This window comes from Barbus barbus (assembly GCF_936440315.1).
Source record: "Barbus barbus genome assembly, chromosome: 5".
NCBI lineage: Eukaryota > Metazoa > Chordata > Actinopteri > Cypriniformes > Cyprinidae > Barbus > Barbus barbus.
This window is the reverse complement of record NC_136733.1, coordinates 13016965-13040032: the sequence shown is the minus strand read 5'-3', so window position 1 is coordinate 13040032 and position 23068 is coordinate 13016965. Positions and strand designations below refer to the sequence as shown.

The following is a 23068-nucleotide window of genomic DNA, read 5'->3' as shown; positions in this document are numbered from 1 at the left end:
ATTTCCGTTGTGAATGTTGAACTGGAGAACCTCTTGATTGTAATCAGGGCGTTATTGTTCAGTCCATGCAGCAGGCACAAAAGATGTTTACATACGTGCGTGATTACCATGCATTTGTCTAAATATGCATGTTGAACGTGAGGAAAATGGATTGTTCTCTAAATCCTCCTGGGCATCTCAATGTTATTTGACAGATACACTGCTCTCGCATGAAATGCTGAAGTTGCACCGTATCCTTTTCACTTCTCATGTGACAAGTCCAAACCTTCACCAAAAGGCCAACCAACCATACTGTAGATATCTCTTCTAGCAAACATTAATGTGCATTACTGCTTGTGCATTTCCATCTTGCGCACTTTTTAATCCTGGGAATGACCTATTTTACCATTGATGATACAGATGATCCGATTAGTATCATCAGGCTGAGTAAATCAGACTGAATCTATCATTTATGTTGAAATAAATTAGTTGTGGAGAACATGCAAATAAAATATGATTATGCTTTCTTCACAGTGCTGTTTATTGGTTTGTACTGGGTGGAGGTTTCAGTAATGAATAATGTCTTTATCTGTAATAACTCAGCCATTACACCACTTGCAAAGCGGTGTATTCCTTCGGTGTTCAATAGTTAAGTAATATAAGAACTACATTTTATGTTGTGTATATACTAACGAAATGCATGATGTATCCATCTGCCAAAGAGATCTTCATAATTTATAGTTCTGACCTTGATTAATCAATTCTGACCTCTTCTTGCTTTTGTTTTTATAGCTCTCTTTGTGTATCTGACAATAGTGGACCTAATATTTGCAGTGTTCTGAAGTGTTGGCCAAATAAAACCTATCATGTGTTGAAACAAGTTAGATAATCAGAGGTTTCTTTTGTTTCATTTTTGTATTGAATGACCTGGACAGATATAGTTGCATAAATCGTGCTTCCAGGCAATGTTTAAAAGTGAAATTACTGGATGTTTTGCTAGTGCTTAATAAATTGAGCCTCATATAATTATCATTTATCTAATGAATACTGTATTTATATCCATAGAACAATGATGGATTTAAGTCCATTTATAAATTTAAGGAAGGACCCACTGAGGCCAAGAACACTGAGGCCAAGCTAATAAAAATGGTCATTAAAGAGACTGCTTCACAATTAGCCTTTGTAAGGTGACTGTAAATGCCTGAATGATTAGTCACTGACGAAAGCAAAATGTCTGCTGTCAAGTGGAAAAACTGTGACTGATACTCGATTCAGTTATTACATTGCTTAGTCATTTCTGTGTGGGTTTCCTTCAAGTGTAGCAGAGTTATTGCATTTTCATGAAGAAGAAGAAGAAGAAGAAGAAGAAGAAGAATGAGCTTTATTGGCCAAGTGTATAGTGATTATAGCTATAACGCAAGAAGTGTAGAGCTGAACACTGTCCATTTCTAATCTGCCTGTGTGTAGCAGCTGTATAAATAGCAAAATCTGATCCTCTTTAATTGAGCGCTCATGAACCAGATATTATTCTGAATCATGCTACAGTACCTGTTTTATAGGGGTCATATCATGGCAAGACTTTCCTTGCACTTTTAAAGTAAAGGTATACTGTTAACCATGTACTGCAAAAATAGCTTATTACGACATCTTAACATCATAACAATAAGCTCACTACAGTACCATACGACTGCCCATACTTGCATATTACATGTCTCTACATATCTAAAGTCCAAGGGTTAGATGGAAGGTGAAAAATTTAAAATTAAATTGCATCTGTGTTTAGTTAAAATATTAAAACAAGAATGGTAAACACATGTAAGATATGGCTCCTTTTTAAGTGCTTCAAAATTATTATTTGATTCATTACCATTTTCCTTACTTGACATTTGATTTATTTTTTTCCCCCTTTTAGAGTCATCCGCCTCTCCATCTGCGTTCAGGAAAATTACTTAAATTGTTTTCGATTTTCTTGCATATGTAGACAAATGTCACATTATTCAGTGATTTGTTATGTTTCTATATGTTGTATGAATCATATTCTTCTTTACTGGTAGTATTGAAGGTCTTGCTTGAGTACTTAAGATTGTTGCCTAGCTCATCCTAGTTCACTAAAAGCTGGAAAGTGTTTGTTGTTTTACTAAAATCATGCACATTTTCAGCTAATGTGGTGACTCTCTAACTGGAATATTCAACTGTCTTAACCTTCCTGCCCATAATAAGCTGTGGCCAACGCTTATTTCTCGTGGCCTTTTCCTTAATAAATTATTCATGTTTTCAAGAGGAAAATTAACGATCACAGAGACTGTTAAAGTCATGGTTCACACAAAAAGTTGCATTCCATGCAAAAGAACAGCCTGGGCATTCTGTTTAACATCACTTTGTGGGCTCCTCAAAAAAATAAATATATATATATATATATATATATATTTATTTATTTATGAGTAGATGATGATAGACATCATTTTTGGGCGAACTATTCCTTTTACACCTCCATGAATGTGATGGATTCACTGGCAGCTGCTCTTCACCGTCTCTTTGCTGAGGTGATGGTCACAAGGGCTTTGCAATGTCGTCTGTGATGCCTACCCAGCTGCCATTCAGACACCAGCTTTGGGATCAATGGCTAGAGAAGAGGCCACAGTCACATGTTCAATTCCCCTCTAGGATTTCACCCTGTCCTCTATTATTGTGCTGCTAAAGCATAACTATTACTTAGGACTGGGCGATATGGCAGAAATAAAAAAATATATATATTTTAGAATGTTTGCCATTATTATTTTAACTAGTCAACATAAATATGCAACTACAACATGATTCAAGTAACATAATTTTTTATCTTATTAGAGAAAGTTCTATTCTAAATGCACCACATATGAAGTGGTCAGCATGATCATTTAAAATGACTTGAAATTACTTGGTTAATATATTTTCAGAAAAAAATGTAATATAAAATATTTTACAAACTTGTCTTAAACATATTCTATATGTTCAGAAATGATTAAAAAAAATGAACTATTCCTTAGCTAAAAAAAGTAAATAATTCAAATTCAAAATGGCAGTGTAACACCAGTAGTAGGCTATTATTAACAATTAATTAATTAATTAATTTTGTAAAGCAAACACAACAACAAAAATAGCAGCACCTTTCAACCTGTCACTTTCATTGCAAAAATGAAATATCAAACATACCATAATAGTTCTCTCTTGCACTTCACTGCCCTGTTTTTTTTCATAGTTTTTTATGTAAACATGCACTTGACAGACAGAGCAGTGTTGCAATAAATTATATACATTTGCTATATACTTCTATGCAGGTCATAAAATCAGTTATCTATAATGATACTTTCAAATCTATAGTGATATTTTATGTAAACAATGACAGATGCAAAAGATCCACAATTAAAGTATTGATGCCTCCTCTCTTTGTTTTTCTTTTTGTGCCAGTGTGACCGTTAAAATGGCTCACCTGCCTTAATGCTATTGTCATTTTTCTGTAATGCAATGTTATTATTGCAGTGGTCTGCTCACAAAACACAATGCTTTGGTTTGTTTTTCTAGCTGCAGAACAAGCAACAGAAAAAGTCTGATAGGGAGTGGGCAGTCATCAGCCCTTCCTCGACCACACTCGCCTCTGTCTTCACACACAGGTAACCAGTTCAGTGTGTTTGTCTGTTTGCGTATGTGCATGTGTGTTATTACTGATGGTTTTGGTGTCTAGAGTCTGTCCAAGTGATACTTGGATTCTTATTTTTGCAGTGTAGGCCTACCCATAGTGAAAAAAGCTCTAATATTCTTTATATTAAACTACTTAGCCTGCATCTATTTAACTGCTGCTTCACACCTGGTTAGGGCATGGTGTTATACTTACCTGTGTCGCAGAAACAGTCTGTTTTAAGGCGGCCAGGCCCACAAAACTCGATAAAGCACTACAGAAAAAAGTGTTCAAGCAGCGATCCTGTGTCTGATTCATGAGCTGCTCACTAGGTCTTTGTCTCTCTCATTCTGCAGACTGAGCACACGCTGTCCCTGCACTGTAAACCTTTAAAGAACATTCAGCATTACTGTTGATTTAATTACGGTGTATTAATGTGATTTAAACATCACTTTAGTTTTATAGTCATGAAATGAGGCATGGTCAGCTAGCATTATAACATCATAGCATCATAACATCTTATGCTCTCAGATACCATTTAGCATAGAATTTATAGACTTGAGTCATGAATTATGTGAGGATAAAGAATTATGCATTTATAAATGTATTTTATACATTACTGATCGAACTTTAGGGATCTGAGTTTTACATAGTGTTTTCATCAAGGCTGCATATATTTGATCAAAAATATAATAAAAACGGTAATACTTTTAAATATTATTCATTTAACTTTTTAAAATTAAATAACTGTTTTCTGTTTTAATAATATTTTAAAATGCAATATTCCTGTGATGGCAAAGGTTTGTTGGTATGGCTATTATTAAGGTGTAGGAGTAGGGACTACTAGTACTAATTAACAGTATGTACTATATTGAAATTAATCACAGATGTAATTACAGGACAATATTTTCAATTGTAACTACAAACACATAAAAACGTATGTACGCAATGTGTGCATTGTATCAAATAATTACTTTAAATGTAAGTACATATTAGTAAAAAAAAAAGACAATGCATATTTGCTGAGCAAAAGTAAAAAAAAAAAGAAAATATCTTCAGCATTTTATATACATATACAATTGTATTGTATTAAAAATATTGTATGTGTATGAATTATTTTTTATATATTGTATTATTCATCAAACACAAGAACACGCACATCACTGGCAGGTTGTTCAAAGTGGGTGCTTGGGCAAAAGTAACTTAAAACAGACACAGGAGATAAAGTCGACATATCACAATTGCAAAATTGTAGAAATATATTAACAGACCTGACAGAAGGTGATATTTCAAGCTCACAGGCTCTACATCAGATGATATATTGCATTTATGCCACTATATCAGCAATCTGCCACTTTGTAGATATTGGCATCATCTATTGAAAACCTCATATCAGCTAATAAGATGCAAATTCCACATCATTATTAGTTTCTTATTTGCATTACTTTCAATTCATTCTGACTCTGTTTATCAGTTGTTTGTGAATATCAGTAAATGAGTCACCACTAATGAGCATCCACCAGCAGCAAAGCTTAGGGGCCTCTCTTTATCAACACCGGTGGGGCCATAGACATGTCTGTTAATTAACTATTAACTCCTTCCCCTGTTCAATCAGGTTAATTATCTGTAATTATTGCAGGGCAGAAAGCTGTTTTTCTGTTTGGGATACTGGCTCTAATGGCTGTGATTTGGGATCTCCCAGACCCTCAATTGTGGCCATATTGCCAAAAGCAATCCCCAGAAACAGTGGGGTTTAGCTAATAAGAGGGCACATATGGTGACAATGGCGTATGGACCTTTCTGGTTTAACTGACTTCTATGTTTGCCAAAAAGGACAAAGGGCCTCATAAAATACTATAAAAACTGTCCATATGTGTTATTAATTATAATCCAAAGCACTTGAGGCAGCGTATTAGTTTTGGGGCCAAACCAAAATTTTGTTGTTTACTGAAAGTGGTGCCTATCCCTTCAAGAAGAAAGATGGTACAGCTTGCACAGCCATATATTGGCCATATACAGTATAAATGCAGAAAAAAATGATGTTAACAATATTGTTAGAAGATTGTAGAGAATTGCTGGCACAGTAAAAAAATAAATTACAAAATGTTTCTTTTTTCAGGCACCAGTCCACAAGACAGCCCTAGAAACTTCTCCCCTAGTGCTTCAGCTCATTTCTCCTTCACACGCAGGTAATGACTACGGTAAACTTTTGAATAGACATTTTCTACATTTCTAAGCTACCAGGTTTTTGCCTGGAATATGAGCAACAACAAAAAAAATCTCCCCCCAAAAATCCAATAATTGCATTAAAGGTGGTATCCAAGTTGTATCTAGGGACAAGAGTATTACAGAGATTTGGGCTGGGTTCTTTTGACTGGCCTCTTTTGGGCTCTTTTGACATTGTGGTGCAAGTACCAGAATATTAAAATTTGTAAAGAACAGTGTGTAAATTACCTATAGCACCCATAATTTAAAAGGTAAATATCTATATTATTAGAATAGTGGTCCAAATCTGTCAGGAATTATCAGGACACCATTACAATGTTCAAGTAAACAATGTTCTTTGAAGTGAGGAGCATGTGGCTGATGAAAGCTCTTGGTTGCTGCTTTTGAAAAACTCAGGAGCTGACAGGCTTTCTACAGTTTTAGATGGGAACAAATTTAAAATCATGGTTCAGAAGTTCAGATTTTACCTGTCACATCAAACTCTGTTCGATCAGACAGGATGGGGTGAAAAATGGGTCTTTCATTTCAAATGTATTTTTTTTTTTTTCAAATATTAATATTTTATTTCTAATTTTTTTTTATTTTTACTATTTATAATCTTCTAGTCATGGACTAAGAGCAGGCAGGTAATTCAAATGAAACTTATCGAGCTAATCTCATGATACTGGTCTTAAACATTTTCAGGTCATATTTCAAAATAAGTCTTTTTTTTTTTTAAACATTGTAATGTTATTTTTATGATGACAAACAAATAAACTATTTACAGTATATTGTATTTTATATTTTCAAATCATTTATTTGATTTTCTTTTATATTAAATTCTATTTTTTATAGTAATGATAGTCTAATAAAAAAATCATTATGGCAAATGAGAATTTGGGGAAAATGCCTTTTAATTATTATGGAAAAAATTTCACAATTAAAAAAAATTCTTAATGGCCCTAAAAACTGTTATATATCAATTGTTTTATATATATATATATATATATATTTTTTTTTTTATACAGTGGGGGAGCAATCTGACTTGTTTTCATGAGATTCACTCTATTCTTGTACATTTGTGCCAGAAATCAATCATAGTGCATCACACTCCTTTCCATGTACATTAAACTGTTAACTGTAGACATGTGCCTGCACAACCATTTTTTGGCATCTTGTGTATTTACTTGGCCCACGTAACACTCCTCCCAGTGTTTGTGGCATTTGTCTTCCTGCAATTATCATCAGATCATTCAATCAGCCAGGAGACCCATAGGAAATTGCTCTCAGAGGACTGCTCGAAAAGATAGCAGCCCCGGCCCATGGATTACTCTGCCACTGTCTTTCATCTGCTCTACTTTGAAAATAAATGACTCACTCAGCATCCTTTTATCTAGTGTACCACCCGTCTCTCATGTCTTGGATCCAATGCAATGCAATCTAGAATATGCTATTTACTGATGATGATTCTACACAGTACCTGTAATTATTTGAGAGGAAATGGACTGAGGGATGTATGTGTTTGTAGATCTGATGGGCGACGCTGGTCATTGGCATCCCTTCCCTCCTCTGGCTATGGAACAAACACACCCAGTTCCACTGTCTCTGTAAGTATCACATGTTTTTCAAATAGCAGAAGATGCATTCGCTGGCAGAGATTTGAAGCAACAAAATAACTTGAAGTTTAAATGACATAATGACTGGAATTTGGAATTTGGAATTTAAGCAATGTCCAAATTTGGCTTTGAGTTAAGCAGATTTCCAGCATGTAAAGATGTTGGTTCGATACTTTGAGCAGGAAGGCCTACCAGCAACAAACAGCAAAAACATTTTGGTGGCGTTAAGCAAATAAATCACTGTCAATATCAATGCCATCTTAGAGTGTACCTAAAGTAGCACTGAACTGTGAAGACAAAGACTCTATTCTAAAATCTAGTGAGCTGCCTTGCTCTCTACTGCCTTTAAAGGCAGCTAACTTTTAAATGAAAAATCTTATGTCACCTCGTAAGTGAAGTGAAACACTCATTAGCAAATGAGACATGATTCATGTGACAGTCTTTTTTTTTTTTTTTTTTACTCCAAGACCTTCTATTGTCAACACCCCCTACCCCATTTTTAATAAATAAATGAATAAAAATTCAATTCAGTTCATTAAATTAAATTTCAGATTTTCAGAATCTTTTGTTCTGTAGGATTCTCACTCTTTTTAACCAATAGATTTACATGACTTTTCCAGTTGTTCTCTAGATAAATATTTAGTGTGATTTAATGCTTCCCCTGGGGTCGATTTTTAGAAAACATGGTGTCTCCTTCCATTGTTACGCAGATGATACCCAAATCTATCTGCCCCTGGAATCTAATAAGAAGGGTTTAGATGCTCTGCTGGCGTGTCAAGCTGATGTTAAGGCCTGGATGTCCCTAAATTTTCTTCACCTTAATGAAGGCAAAACTGAGATTATAGTTTTTATAACTCCCCTGGCTTAAATCTTGGCCGTTTGTCTTCCTGTGTGAAACCAGTAGTGAAGAATTTGGAGGTCTATTTTGATAGTGCTCTCAAATTTGACAAACAGATTAGTACAGTAGACAAAACCAGTTTTAGCTGAAGTGAAACCATTTCTTTCTTTTAAGGACTTTGAAAGGGTCATTAATGCTTTTATTTCAACGAGGCTTGATTACTGTAATTCCTTTTATATGGATATTAATCAAGCATCTCTTAATCGACTTCAAATGGTACAAAATGCTGTTGCTAGGCTCCTTACTGGTGTGCATAAAGGAGAGCACATTACCCCAGTATTAATATCTTTGCATTATCTTCCAGTTCATTATAGAATTGATTTTAAAATCCTGCTGCTGATTTAAAGCTCTGAATGGGTTAACTCCTGTACAGGTCCTTCTCAAACAATTAGCATATTGTGATAAAGTTCATTATTTTCTGTAATGTACTGATAAACATTAGACTTTCATATATTTTAGATTCATTACAACACAACTGAAGTAGTTCAAGCCTTTTATTGTTTTAATATTGATGATTTTGGCATACAGCTCATGAAAACCCAAAATTCCTATCTCAAAAAATTAGCATATTTCATCCGACCAATAAAAGAAAAGTGTTTTTAATACAAAAAAAGTCAACCTTCAAATAATTGTTCAGTTATGCACTCAATACTTGGTCGGGAATCCTTTTGCAGAAATGACTGCTTCAGTGTGGCGTGGCATGGAGGCAATCAGCCTGTGGCACTGCTGAGGTGTTATGGAGGCCCAGGATGCTTCGATAGCGGCCTTAAGCTCATCCAGAGTGTTGGGTCTTGCGTCTCTCAACTTTCTCTTCACAATATCCCACAGATTCTCTATGGGGTTCAGGTCAGGAGAGTTGGCAGGCCAATTGAGCACAGTAATACCATGGTCAGTAAACCATTTACCAGTGGTTTTGGCACTGTGAGCAGGTGCCAGGTCGTGCTGAAAAATGAAATCTTCATCTCCATAAAGCTTTTCAGCAGATGGAAGCATGAAGTGCTCCAAAATCTCCTGATAGCTAGCTGCATTGACCCTGCCCTTGATAAAACACAGTGGACCAACACCAGCAGCACTGACTGTGGGTACTTGACACTGGACTTCAGGCATTTTGGCATTTCCCTCTCCCCAGTCTTCCTCCAGACTCTGGCACCTTGATTTCCGAATGACATGCAAAATTTGCTTTCATCCGAAAAAAGTACTTTGGACCACTGAGCAACAGTCCAGTGCTGCTTCTCTGTAGCCCAGGTCAGGCGCTTCTGCCGCTGTTTCTGGTTCAAAAGTGGCTTGACCTGGGGAATGCGGCACCTGTAGCCCATTTCCTGCACACGCCTGTACACGGTGGCTCTGGATGTTTCTACTCCAGACTCAGTCCACTGCTTCCACAGGTCCCCCAAGGTCTGGAATCGGTCCTTCTCCACAATCTTCCTCAGGGTCCGGTCACCTCTTCTCGTTGTGCTGCGTTTTCTGCCACACTTTTTCCTTCCCACAGACTTCCCACTGAGGTGCCTTGATACAGCACTCTGGGAACAGCCTATTCGTTCAGAAATTTATTTCTGTGTCTTACCCTCTTGCTTGAGGGTGGCCTTCTGGACAGCAGTCAGGTCGGCAGTCTTACCCATGATTGCGGTTTTGAGTAATGAACCAGGCCGGGAATTTTTAAAAGCCTCAGGAATCTTTTGCAGGTGTTTAGAGTTAATTAGTTGATTCAGATGATTAGGTTAATAGCTCGTTTAGAGAACCTTTTCATGATATGCTAATTTTTTGAGATAGGAATTTTGGGTTTTCATGAGCTGTATGCCCAAATCATCAATATTAAAACAATAAAAGACTTGAACTACTTCAGTTGTGTGTAATGAATCTAAAATATATGAAAGTCTAATGTTTATCAGTACATTACAGAAAATAATGAACTTTATCACAATATGCTAATTGTTTGAGAAGGACCTGTATATCTGTCTAATTTATTATCTGCTCACAATCCTGGAAGGTCTCTTAGGTCTTCCAACCAGCGACTATTAAACGTTCCTCTAAATTGAAATCAAGAGGTGACCGAGCCTTTGCCGTAGCTGCTCCGAAACTCTAAAACAGCCTTCTATTAGAACTGCCAAACTCAAAGCCCATCTTTTTTTCTCTGGCTTTTAACTGTAGTTAATTGTGCTGTCAACTGTGTTCTGTGCCGTAATTTATGTTGTTCTGTGTGCTAATGTTTTGATATTTGATTGATTGCACAGCACCTAGGTCAACGAGCGTTGTTTTATTTGTGCTATATAAATAAAGTTGAGTTGAGATTTAAGGATAGAGATTTTCAAAAATACTTTTTTTCACCATTTCTACCTGCCTTGGAGGTTTGCAAAGGCCCCCTGCATACTTAAAACATCTACTTTTGTCGACGGCGATAGCCTTATGGGCATACATACAGCGCCATTGCGCTTCGGTTATCCCGTATTCGAATCCCGACTCGAAGACCTTTCCCGATCACGATCCCGCCCCCCTCTCTCTCCCACTTAGCTTCCTGTCATTTCTGTTCAAGGCAAAAATGCCCCCCAAAAATAAATAGTATCTTTACGTTTAACAGCACATTAAATATTAAATGAAATATGTTTATAATCAACATTTCTACTGACTCCTCTATCTTAGCAATGCATTCTGGGATCACTTTTTCCTGAAATGTGATGCTACCTTAGACAAATAAAGGCAGCCATAATGTTGCCTTTCTGCAGAAGCACATCTATGATGGTTTAAAATGTTATTTATCTATGCAGCTCACTAGGTTTTGTAACAAAGGAATCTCCTACTATCGACTAAAATTGTATGCATCTTGTTGTATACAATGAACACAACCAACATTACTTTGTATGTTGTTGACATTGCAAGCTTCATTCCTGTTTCTGCTTTGAAGCTTTTGGTTCATGTCTGTGTCCTTGCGCTTACATGCACAACTGAATTGATACTTGGCTGAGACAGTCTGCCACGGGCAACAGATGCTGCCATGACTGTCTCCCAGTCTGATTCATGTGCCTCTGAGCATCGCCAGATTTGTTTGCTGGTAAATATGTCCCTGAATCCATGCCAGACTGCCCACCCACTCACTCGCTCACTCTCTGGTTGCTATTGTTTAGTGACACAGTTGCTGCAGCTGCCCATCTTTACTGATGCTGGCAAACCAGCCAACCAATGTTCAGTTTACAGAAATTTCCCCTCAGTATCATTTGTCAGTAACATGACATTTTGTTTTGTCAGTAAAAAATTTTTATTCATTAGAAATTAATACTTAAAAGTGTGAGTAAGATTTTAACATTGTTACCAAAAAAAAAACTTTGCCATTATAGGAATAAATTATATTTTAAAGTATTAAATAGAAACCTTTTTTTAATCTGATTTCAATGTGAATGGGAAATATATATTGTCAGTTTCAAAAGAATAATAGATTCATAGTTAAATTTTTGATTCAGACTCCCTTACATGAAAGGAGTAGTTGACCCCAAAAATTTAAATTACATCTTTGTGCAGTGAAATAAGGTGGAGTAAATGATGACATTTGTGTTTTGGTTTTAGCAAACTAGGTAGAGCTCACATAGCATTTTGCACAACATTTGCACAATGGCATTTTGCTATTCTTTTAGATACTTCACTTATATACTTGCGTATTGATGGAGGTCTCTGCTCCACATCATTTGTAGACTTGCATCATTGTGAAGGAATAGAAAAACAGTGAAAAACCATTGCTTTGTTTTAGCTTTATCCATCACCTGCATTATCACCTAATGATGTGTAATGTAACACATCAGAGGCATCTTTTCTTTCTTGATTTGTTTTCATTTCATTTTCTCTTTTTTTTTTTCTTTTCTTTTTCAATGTATTTTCGTTTCATTTCCAGTCGTCCTGTTCATCACAGGAGAAGCTCCATCAACTGCCTTTCCAGCCCACACCAGACGAGCTCCACTTCCTGTCCAAGCATTTCTACACAGAGAGCATTGCTGGAGATGACCGCAGGAGAGCTACACCTATGCGGCCACGCTCCCGCAGTCTCAGGTACAGGAAGCTTAAATGTTGTCTATTGGAACTTATCTGAGATCTGTATCCCATTGCATCACAATTCACATCCCATTTGTCTTAATATGCAAGAATTACTGCACACCAAATCACAAAGTAGTATGCCAAAGGTAAGAAGATATGTTAATGTTGTAGTATGTCACAAATTATTTACTTAAAAAAATGTTGAAATGCATGTACATATGCAAACTGGGACACATTCCATCATTCTCACAATATTCATTTTACAGTTTTATAAAGAATTACGACACAACTATGAGTTTATTGAAAAATAATTTTTCTTAAATTGCATTGACAGTCCTGGAAGATCCCTATCATGCTGTGACCATGAGATTATCATGATGAATCATGTATACAAAGAAAGATTTCCCAAGGTAAGTGTTACCTACTTTCACCAATCTTCTTCATTGCTGAATATTGTATCTTTAAAGGGGAATTCATTGTTGGTTTGTATTCTCCACCCTTCAGGCCACAGCTCAGATGGAGGAGCGCATCAAGGAGATCATTCAAAGCAACTCCCCTGAGAATGTCTTGCCCCTGGCTGACGGTGTCCTCAGCTTCGCACACCATCAGATCATTGAGCTGGCCAGAGACTGCCTGGAAAAGTCCCGTCTTGGCCTCATTACCTCACGATACTTCTGTGAGCTCACGGATAAACTGGAAAGGCTCTTTCAGGAGGTAAATGAGGCTTCCAGAGACTTCGCTTTCCTCATTCTTCTGAGCTAAAACTGACTTTCTGTATTTAAAAGACTTTTCCTCTTGTGTATTCTTCAATTTCAAGTTGTTTCTGATCATTGCTTTCATTGATGCATGCATATACATGTTCGCTTGTGATGTGTTCTGTCATTGTAATTCAGTCAACTGAGCGATCAGAGAGTGCAGAGGTGACCTTCATCAAGGAGTTGGTGAAGAAGATTCTCATAGTCATCGCCAGGCCTGCTCGACTCCTTGAATGTCTGGTAGGTTGTTTATAAGAGTTTCTTAACAATGGTCTGAGTCAGTCAGCCTGATTTAAATCAGTATGACTTAATGCTTTAAGTTATGCAAGAAGTGAGAATCTATTTGTACAGTCTGGTGAAAGTTTCGTGTTAAAGATAAATACTTTGTCTCATAGGAGTTTGACCCTGAAGAATTCTATCATCTCCTGGAGGCTGCAGAGGGTCATGCCAAAGAGGGCCAAGGCATCAAGACCGACATCCCACGCTACATTATCAGCCAACTTGGTTTGACAAGGGACCCACTTGAGGGTAGGAGGACCTCAGTACATGGTTTTCAGTAGTCTTGACCTGAGTTTGCTTGGCTGAAGATCATGCAACTTCTGGGAGTCTTCAGTCTATCAGTCCATCAAGAAATAAAGTTTTATTTACAGGCTTTCAGGCTGAATGCTTTCAAGGAAGAACTAGTTGCTGGATTTGCCCCAGTTTGTGTCAAACCTTTAAACAAGATAAGATTAGTTCAGTGTCTATAAAACTTGTCACTCTGCTGGGAGTTTGTTTTATTGTTTTACAACATTAAACCATAAAGCATTCAATTAGGCTTTTTGTGATCAACAGAAATATTTTTTTATGAAACGAAATCTACAAATTGGTCAAAATGTATTACAATTATTAAGTAGTACGTATTTATTTAAATTCAAGAGTTTTTCTTCTTCTTGTCACACAACTGTCACCTGATAAAGTTTTGGTACCTTTAACTAAATTATGCTTTGTAGAGCTACTTTACAGCTGAAATCGAATTAGTTTTATAATTAATGAATTTTATTTTCCTGCTAAATAATATGAAGCAGCTTTGAAACAATCTGCATTGTACAAAACGTTATATCATTGGCTTTTGTAACTGGGTATGCTGAGTCCCAAGTATGTTGCCAAATAACCAATCTTCAACATACATTATCCATGCCAAAAATGTAAGAAGATACATTTTTTAAATAAGCTTTGCTTATTAAAGCAAGACCATACTCCATTACGATGTTTTTCTTTTCTTTTCATTTTCGGCAGACAGCAGCTTATTTTTCCGTTTGGATGACCAATTCATGGACAGCTTACCTCACGTATAAGAATCATCAGCATGCCACCAAACTAATGAAAACGCAAAAATCATGACGAGTAATCGCAATAGAGTGGAAGTATCAAAACTGAAAATGACTGTGGTTTTGCAAATAAATAATTTTATATACTTATTCCCACCATTTTATTTTGTAAGCTCAAGTGACAGAGAAATAATTTATAATCATGTTTATATTAATTAGCCAGTCTGTGAACCCACAAAATGTCTCAAATGCGGAGTATGCAGAGCATTCACAGCTTACATGGACAGAAAGCTCCTGATATATAAATAAATAAATATATACACTACCAGTCAAAAGTATTTGTAACTGTAAGATTCATAACGTTTTTTAAAGAATTATCTTCTGCTCACCAAGCCTGCATTTATTTGATTTGATTGAAAATACAGCAAAATCAGTAATATTGGGAAATATTTTTACTATTTAAAATAACTTTATTTAATAGTATTTAATAATACTTTTATTTAGCAAGGATGCTTTAAAAGTGGGGTATGTATTTTTTCAAAAACGCTTTAGAAAACTGAGTCAGGCCAGTACCAAAACAAACTTGTAGCCAATCAGCAGGAAGGGGCGTGTCTACTCATGATGCAGAGGAGAGAGCGCTTTGTGCACATGACGGACATTAGCCGAGCGATGACCGAAAGATAGAGATGGCGGAAAGAAGGCCTAAATAAATGCAGGCTTGGTGAGCAGAAGAGACTTCTTTAAAAACATTAATAACCTTACTGATTAAAAACATTTGACTGGTAGTATATAGATACATCATATAATATAATATAATATAACTTGATTTGCCTTGACTATTAGTAGACGCATGTTGTCAGTCAGTCATGGAAATCATAACTAGAGACTTTGTCAGAGCCACTAGTAAATTCTTAGTTGGATTAAGATCTGATTTTTGTGGTTCGGTGTTGTACAATAAAACATTTAAAAATGTTGTCCGTGAAAATATTGATAAATATTACTAAAATTCTGTACACATTTTCAGCTACTTTAGTGTTGTATTATAAAATTATACAATGTAGCACAATTATTTAAAGGAGCTACTGATTTGTTGCACACCCATTTGTGATCTCATCAATTTCAGTTTTTTTGCCCCTGAATTTCATATAAAAATATGGATAAAATTGGGTTGGACACCAGAATGCTTTAAAGGTTTTAAATTTACTGCTCACAATCTTTAATGATGTATCAATGCATTTTATATGTTCACGGTGAGGAGCCCATGTGCAGAAAATGGTTTCTATCTTTTCTTTTGAGTTTTATTTCTTGGAATATTAGCTGAAAGCCTCGTACAGACACAACATACTGTAACAAAGCTCTGAATTTGTACTCATAACTATCATTATCAGTAATGAGAACAGAATACGCTCGTAGACCATGATGCCTCTGTCTTGCCATCTCTGCCAAAGCAGTGTTGGTTACAAAGCCCTCCAAGGCTTTCTAATCCTCGGAGAACATCCAAATCATTTGGTGTGATGATTGGAAATGTAGATCGGCAGCTGTTGTGCGGTCTTTCTGATGGGCTTAGTTGTCTTTCGAGGCAGCCGAATGACCCTCCGGTTCATTACCTCCTGCTGTTCATCAGTTACTTTTGGAGCCCCCTGAGAACCGCCTCACAGGGATTTGTTCAGAATGGCAGTTTTTCCAAGTAAATGTTTCATGATGTGTGTAGATTTTACCATTGATTTCCACACCATTTAACTCATTTAGAAACCACAGCAGTCAGCTCTACCAAGTTACTCTTTTGGAAAAATGACTTGTTAGTTAGTTAGTTTGTTTGTTTGTTTGTCATTCTGGGTCTTTTAAATGACAAATAAACATTCTGCACAGACGACATCCTCACAAATATGTAAATATAAATGAAAGGCCAACTGTAGTCAAATTTTGTCTAATGATTTGGAAATAAACAGTATATTGATTTTATTTAGCAGGAATAAAAAGTAGAGGGTCATAGTTGTCATTGTTTGTATTCTTAGTTTCTTTTTTTAAGTTTGTTTCAAATATTTCTTTAGTCCAGCATCTCATTAATTGTCATTGTCTTGCAGAAATTGCCCAGTTAACTAGCTATGACAGTGGGATTGCAGAAACTCCTGAGACGGATGAGTCTGTCAGTGTAAGTAGTTTTAACTACTTTAAACCAATTAACCAAGACATCAAAATAGTACACTACTGTAGAGCACAATTGTTATTCAGAAATGTATGGAATATAAAGCAGATAAACAACTGTGATTATTAAAGCATGCCACAGAGAATTTAAGAAATTATTCTAGAAAAAATTTTAATTTAAGGATGAAATATATGAAAATTACTACAGTGTGTGAACTGTTATTCATTTGCTAGTGAAGCAGTCTAAAAAAATATTATTAAACTTATATATTCAGTCCCACAGTTTGAGTGCAGCACTGCGGCCCCGGCGTAAACCCTGTGAGCTCGACTTTGAGATGATCAAACTGATCAGTAATGGGGCTTATGGGTAAGTAACTAAAATTATTTTTTGCAGTACATATAGTAATGCATACAGCACAGTCGGCAAAATCGTAGTAATCCATTCCAAGGTTAGTCCTTTAAATTAGCTTTCTCTATATCATTGTTACTGTGTGATAAATTATCATACATTGATTTAAACCAATAATGTCTTTCCCCCACAGTGCGGTGTATTTAGTTAGACACAAAGAGACAAAGCAGCGTTTTGCCATGAAAAAGATTAACAAGCAGAACCTGATGCTGAGGAACCAGATCCAGCAGGCTTTTGTGGAAAGAGACATCTTGACTTTCGCTGAGAACCCTTTTGTGGTCAGCATGTACTGTTCCTTTGAGACTCGCAGACATCTTTGCATGGTTATGGAGTATGTTGAAGGTATGCTGTAGCATATTTACAGTGTTGGGGAATGTTACTTTTTAAAAGTGTGTATCTTCATTCTGCTACTGCTAATAAAAGTAATGAATGGCACCATTGTATAGGTAGTGACATGGAATGCAGTGTAACCAGGGAGTAATAAATAAATGACCTGGTAATAATAATGATACTAGATTTAACGTTTTATAACCACCAATTATGTCTTAGTCCAGTCAGAGTTTTTTTTTTTTTTTTTTTTTTATCAGCTCAATATTTGTTCAAATATTTAAGTAAACTGGCAACCATGTACTGGTCAGTGAATAAATAAAATATAAAATAATTCACATTGCTCTTTTCAGAATCATATTTGAGGGGGAAACAAATGTGTGGAAAGTAAAAAAAATAATAATAATAATAGAAAAATTAATTACCAACAAAGTGCTTGAACCAAGAAATAAATGAAACATAAGCCAAAAAATGTAGTGTAACTCTGAAATGTGTTTTATGCTAAATGTTACACTATTTATGCAATATATTCATATTTTTATGGAGCATTAATTAATTAATTAATGTGTACTGTCCTGACAGGAGGGGATTGTGCTACATTGCTGAAGAACATGGGTCCTCTCCCTGTGGATATGGCTAGAATGTACTTTGCAGAGACTGTGTTAGCCCTAGAATATCTCCACAACTATGGAATTGTCCATCGAGATCTGAAACCAGACAAGTAAGCTGTGTGTGATTTGATTAGAGAACGTTAAGTGAAATGAACATGAACTGAAAAATCTGTGAAAAATTCAAGCTTATTTCCAGCTGATTTGTATTGTTAGTTGATTCAAGCCTGTCTACCACCTTGTGGACTGGGTTTCAGTTTGGAAAACAATTATTAAGCTAGCTAGAGTATGCAGAGCATTTCCTGGAACTGGCAAAAAAAAAACTGCTACAAGCTTTGTTTTTTCAAGCAATGTTTTCCTCTGATGATTCTAATAACTAATTGTTTTTTTTCTCCCTTACTCTATGATAGTCTGTTGGTCACTTCAATGGGACACATCAAGCTGACAGACTTTGGCCTATCGAAAGTGGGGCTAATGAACATGACCACTAATCTCTATGAGGGTCACATTGAGAAGGATGCTAGAGAGTTCTCTGATAAACAGGTAAAGATCCAATTCTCTGTGAAAGTCCTGACAACTAGATATTTCATTTGAATTTACATAGCCATTGTCATCATAACCTCTATGCTTGATATCTGCCCAGAAGATTTGGTCTTTAGAGAAGCATGAATTTCCATGCTGGCCTAGGCTGGTTTATCCTGGTTAGATGACTAGCACAGCCATGCTTTTAAGCAGTTTTGCTGGTTAACATAGATAAGACAAGACACCAGCATCTAAACCTACTAATTGACCAGCTTTGTTGATCTTGAGGGTTGTAATATCTGCATACATTTTTCTTTACAGGTGTGTGGGACACCTGAGTACATTGCTCCAGAAGTAATCCTAAGGCAAGGTTATGGGAAGCCAGTGGACTGGTGGGCAATGGGCATCATCCTCTATGAGTTCCTGGTGGGCTGTGTACCATTCTTTGGAGACACTCCAGAAGAACTGTTTGGGCAGGTCATCAGCGGTCAGTCACATTTTGAATTCCTGTTATGCAATACAGGCTTGCTTCATTCAGCAAGAGCTTTAGCAGATTCAGACTGTGTTGCGTAATCTCAACTCTGCTTCTCATTAATGCATATCAGTATCTCATAGGATCAGCAAAAGACCCCTGCAGGCATGTGGGTCTCCTGTTCTTATCCTCCACCTGTTATGCAAACCTTGATCACTCTGGATTTGTTCATTGCTGTCTTATGCAAATTAAATCACATGTGATTCTGTTTTATATGAGAAGCAGCAAAGTGTGACTTGTCTAATAAAATGTTAATTTAGCTGAACAAAAGACTTAAATTAAGTATTAAAGGGTTACTCCACCCCAAAATGAAAATTTTGTCATTAATCACTTACCCTCATGTCGTTCCAAACCAGTAAAAGCTTTGTTCGTCTTCAAAACACAATTTAAGATATTTCGGATGAAAACCGGGAGGCTTGTGACTGTCCCATTGACTGCCGAGTAAATAAAACTGTCAAGGCCCAGAAAAGTATGAAAGACATCGTCAAAATAGTCCATCTGCCATCAACATCTGAATCTAATGAAGCGACGAGAATACTTTTTCTGTGCAAAGAAAACAAAAATAACAACTATATTCAACAATTCGTCTCCACGTCTCATCTGCATCACTGTAGCGTCCAGCGGATATTCTCCAAAATGCCGCTGCGGTGACACGGAGACGAATTGTTGAATAAAGTCGTTATTTTTGTTTTCTTGGCGCATAAAAAGTTTTATGTTTAAGTTCTTGTTGCTTCGTTACATTCAGATTGAACCACTAATGGCAGGTGGACTAATTCTTTCATACTTTTCTGGGCCTTGACAGTGTTATTTACTTGGCAGTCAATGGGACCGTCACAAGCCTCCCTGTTTTCATCCAAAATATCTTAAATTGTGTACCGAAAACAAATGAAGCTTTTACGGGATTGGAACGACATGGGGCTAAGTGATTAATGACAACATTTTCATTTTGGGGTGGAGTAACCCTTTATACCCTGCCACATAGCTTGTCTCTCACAGATATTAATAATGTCTGTACCTTAAATCAAGCAATCAGATTTGACTTTCAAACATGTTTTACATTTTTTAATTAAGTGTACCATTATACAAAAGAAATATATTATTTTATTCACTTGAAACAGAAATGTGTGAATTAATTTTGCATATAGCTTGACAGGGCTTCTATATTAGTATTATTCATATTATTATTTTATTCTATTTTCTAGTTAGTTTGAGAAGTATACAGTACATATTAATTATTTTTGTAGTATCGTTTTCATGGTCATGCATATCGGCTAAGACTTGTTTTAGCAGTGTTGCATTTAGTTAAGCCAGGTAAAGTGAAGAATATCTTCATGACTGTGCCAAAATGTGTTACCCTAATTTAGTCCTCATCCAAAAACAAACCCTTAACATTATAATTCAATTGTTGTTGGTAGTAAATTCGTTTGAGCTAAGAAAGCTTTTTATAAGAAATTATAAATATATAGTATTTATATAAATAAATATATAATACTATATAAATATATTATATATATATATATATATATATATATATATATATATATATATATATATATATATATATATATATATATATATATATATATATATATATATATATATATATATATATATATATATATATATATATATATATATATATATATATATATATATATATATATATAATTTTTTTTTTTTTTTTTTTTTTATTCAACTTACTTTCAGAGGGACTTTTAAAGTACAGTATATAATGCAGTTTTTATATAGTCATATAGTCTTGTTTCCAAGAGATTTAGGATTATCTTATTTGTATTAAATGCCATTTGAAGAATACATTGATACATTTTTATTGATAGAAAGATGCATTTCAATCAAATATATTTGCTCTGTCTTTAAATTTGACCTAAAAATGTAAATTGGCAAAATATTTGTGTGGATTCTTTTACTATCCATTAAGTGAGAAAACCTTGAAACAACCCCCATGTGTTTCTGCAGCTCCTAAAAATTGCTGCCACCATTTATAGCTTTAGTATTAGTTTTCTGTTATGGGGTTAGCATAGGTGTGAGTCTTAATTAATGAGCCCAGTGAGCTGCTGTTGCCCTGGGCTTGGATGCATATTCATGACTCTTAATGTGATTCAAATGTGAGGCTCATGTTGCTGTAGAGACAGTCGGGAAACAAAGCATCGCTCTTCATTTATTTCACTCCCCTGGCCTTTATGCTAAAGTCCCCATTTCTTTCTGATCTAAGCTCAGTTTTGTTATTGCTCTGCAATAATTTGTGGTTTGATTGTGTCAAGGGCCCTGTTCTTTGATTAGTGAAAAATGCCTGGAATTGATGCATGAGAAAGTGGAATATTAGGATGTTTTATGTATGCCTGTTTATGATGTAGCAGACATTTTGATGCATTTTAATAATCAGATTTGATTCATATGTAAAAATATTTTCTGTATTCATTAGTTTGGTGCTGTGCACGAGTGAACAGCTCTGTGTTACAATAAAGACCCAACAAAACCAGAGAGGAGCTTTCATTTTGAATGAAAAGTAATGATTTTTGGAAAAGACATTTTGTTCCATTTAGTTGAGGATGAAACTGTCTGCTGCTTTTTGTCTTAGATGAAATAAACTGGCCGGAGGGAGAGGATGCACCACCAGCTGATGCTCAGGAGCTGATCACCCTACTGCTCAGACAGAACCCACTGGAGCGCCTCGGCACTGGTAAGGGTCCAAAATGTTTGCGGAAATATTTGCCAAGCTCCAAATGTGAGTAAAAATTACTTTTGGCATTTAAGTGGATGTCTAGTTGTCCAGAAAGGTATTTTAGAATTTGCAAAATAATTAAATATTATTCCATGGCTGGCAAAAAAAAAGAAATAAGAAAAAAATAATTATTTTAGAATCATTACCTCTTTGTCAGTGAAGGTTTAGACTATATTCACAGAATAACATTTCTGGTGATATTAAGAAGATTCCAGCATAACGTTTTTGGCCTCACATAAAGTGAAAATATTGTGAAACGCAACAAAACCACAATTACTAACCCTAACTACAAAAAAAACAACAAAGCAAAACAGATATTTAATACACAAAGTGGAGTAAATAGAATTGACCTTTTGTTAATGTATCACATTGTGTCTGAAATTTGATTGGATGTATATCTTTAAGCAGGAGGGGCATATGAGGTCAAGCACCATCAGTTCTTTCACACGCTGGACTGGAACAGCCTGCTGAGGCAGAAGGCAGAGTTCATCCCCCAGCTGGAGTCTGAGGATGACACCAGCTACTTTGACAGTGAGTGACAGCAGGAGTGAAGTCATTGTCCTTCATGGTCTATGCAAGCAGTTCAGGGCTGAGAGCCAGTGCCCATGTCTGTTTTTATGTCTTAAGGGAGGATCAGATGTTCCCAGACTGATAGATTAGTCATATATTAGTATAGCACAGTTGGTTGATGATATGAATCTTTGTCATTTGTTTGGAGAAATGTCAACAGTTTGTCAAAATGTTTCTCATCTTATATATAAGCAGTAATAACAATATAGATTTTAGTAGACATGCTGTTTTTTCTCCTCCTGTGTATTGTATAATGACCAAGCTAGATGACAGAATGTTTATTTTTGATTTAACATCATGATTTTAATGAAAATGATTTTAACATTTCTTAGAAGAATGGAGTCTAAAAATAACTGACATGAGTGCATCTTGACAACTGACATCACCGCACAATGTGACACACATTCTCTTTCAATCTCAGCACGATCTGATAAGTACCATCACTTGGAAACTGAGGAGGAGGATGATACCAATGATGAAGATTTCAATGTGGAACTGCGCCAGTTTTCCTCATCTTCACACCGATTCTCCAAAGTGAGTTGTGTCTCTCTTTTGTTCCTCACACACTGTTTAATTCATGCAGTACAGAATGATTTGGATGAAAAGTGTCCTGACCAGTGTATGTTCAAATAAAAATGTGGAAAACTATGGCCAACACTGTCTCTGCCATAGGGCTCAGCTCATAGATTTACATGCATTTGCTTTTGTTAGAGGGATATGCTTTTGTAGGTCAGGGAACAACGTCGCACACAACAAATACTTATGCACATCCTTGTTCTC

The 23068-nt window shown here is 35.8% G+C and overlaps 1 protein-coding gene across 1 annotated transcript in view; it reads left to right on the top strand.

Moving 5' to 3' along the window:
- mast4 (microtubule associated serine/threonine kinase family member 4) overlaps nucleotides 1-23068 on the top strand; it is a 122337-nt gene that overhangs the window by 89042 nt on the left and 10227 nt on the right. Inside the window, exons 5-21 of the mRNA XM_079417320.1 lie at nucleotides 3538-3626; nucleotides 5751-5820; nucleotides 7365-7443; nucleotides 12228-12382; nucleotides 12702-12777; nucleotides 12872-13081; nucleotides 13261-13362; nucleotides 13518-13650; nucleotides 16517-16584; nucleotides 16853-16944; nucleotides 17120-17328; nucleotides 17896-18034; nucleotides 18332-18464; nucleotides 18765-18930; nucleotides 21575-21676; nucleotides 22124-22249; nucleotides 22710-22822. Of these exons, the coding sequence (XP_079273446.1) occupies nucleotides 3538-3626; nucleotides 5751-5820; nucleotides 7365-7443; nucleotides 12228-12382; nucleotides 12702-12777; nucleotides 12872-13081; nucleotides 13261-13362; nucleotides 13518-13650; nucleotides 16517-16584; nucleotides 16853-16944; nucleotides 17120-17328; nucleotides 17896-18034; nucleotides 18332-18464; nucleotides 18765-18930; nucleotides 21575-21676; nucleotides 22124-22249; nucleotides 22710-22822 (2062 nt within the window). The remainder of the gene's footprint in view (nucleotides 1-3537; nucleotides 3627-5750; nucleotides 5821-7364; nucleotides 7444-12227; nucleotides 12383-12701; nucleotides 12778-12871; nucleotides 13082-13260; nucleotides 13363-13517; nucleotides 13651-16516; nucleotides 16585-16852; nucleotides 16945-17119; nucleotides 17329-17895; nucleotides 18035-18331; nucleotides 18465-18764; nucleotides 18931-21574; nucleotides 21677-22123; nucleotides 22250-22709; nucleotides 22823-23068) is intronic.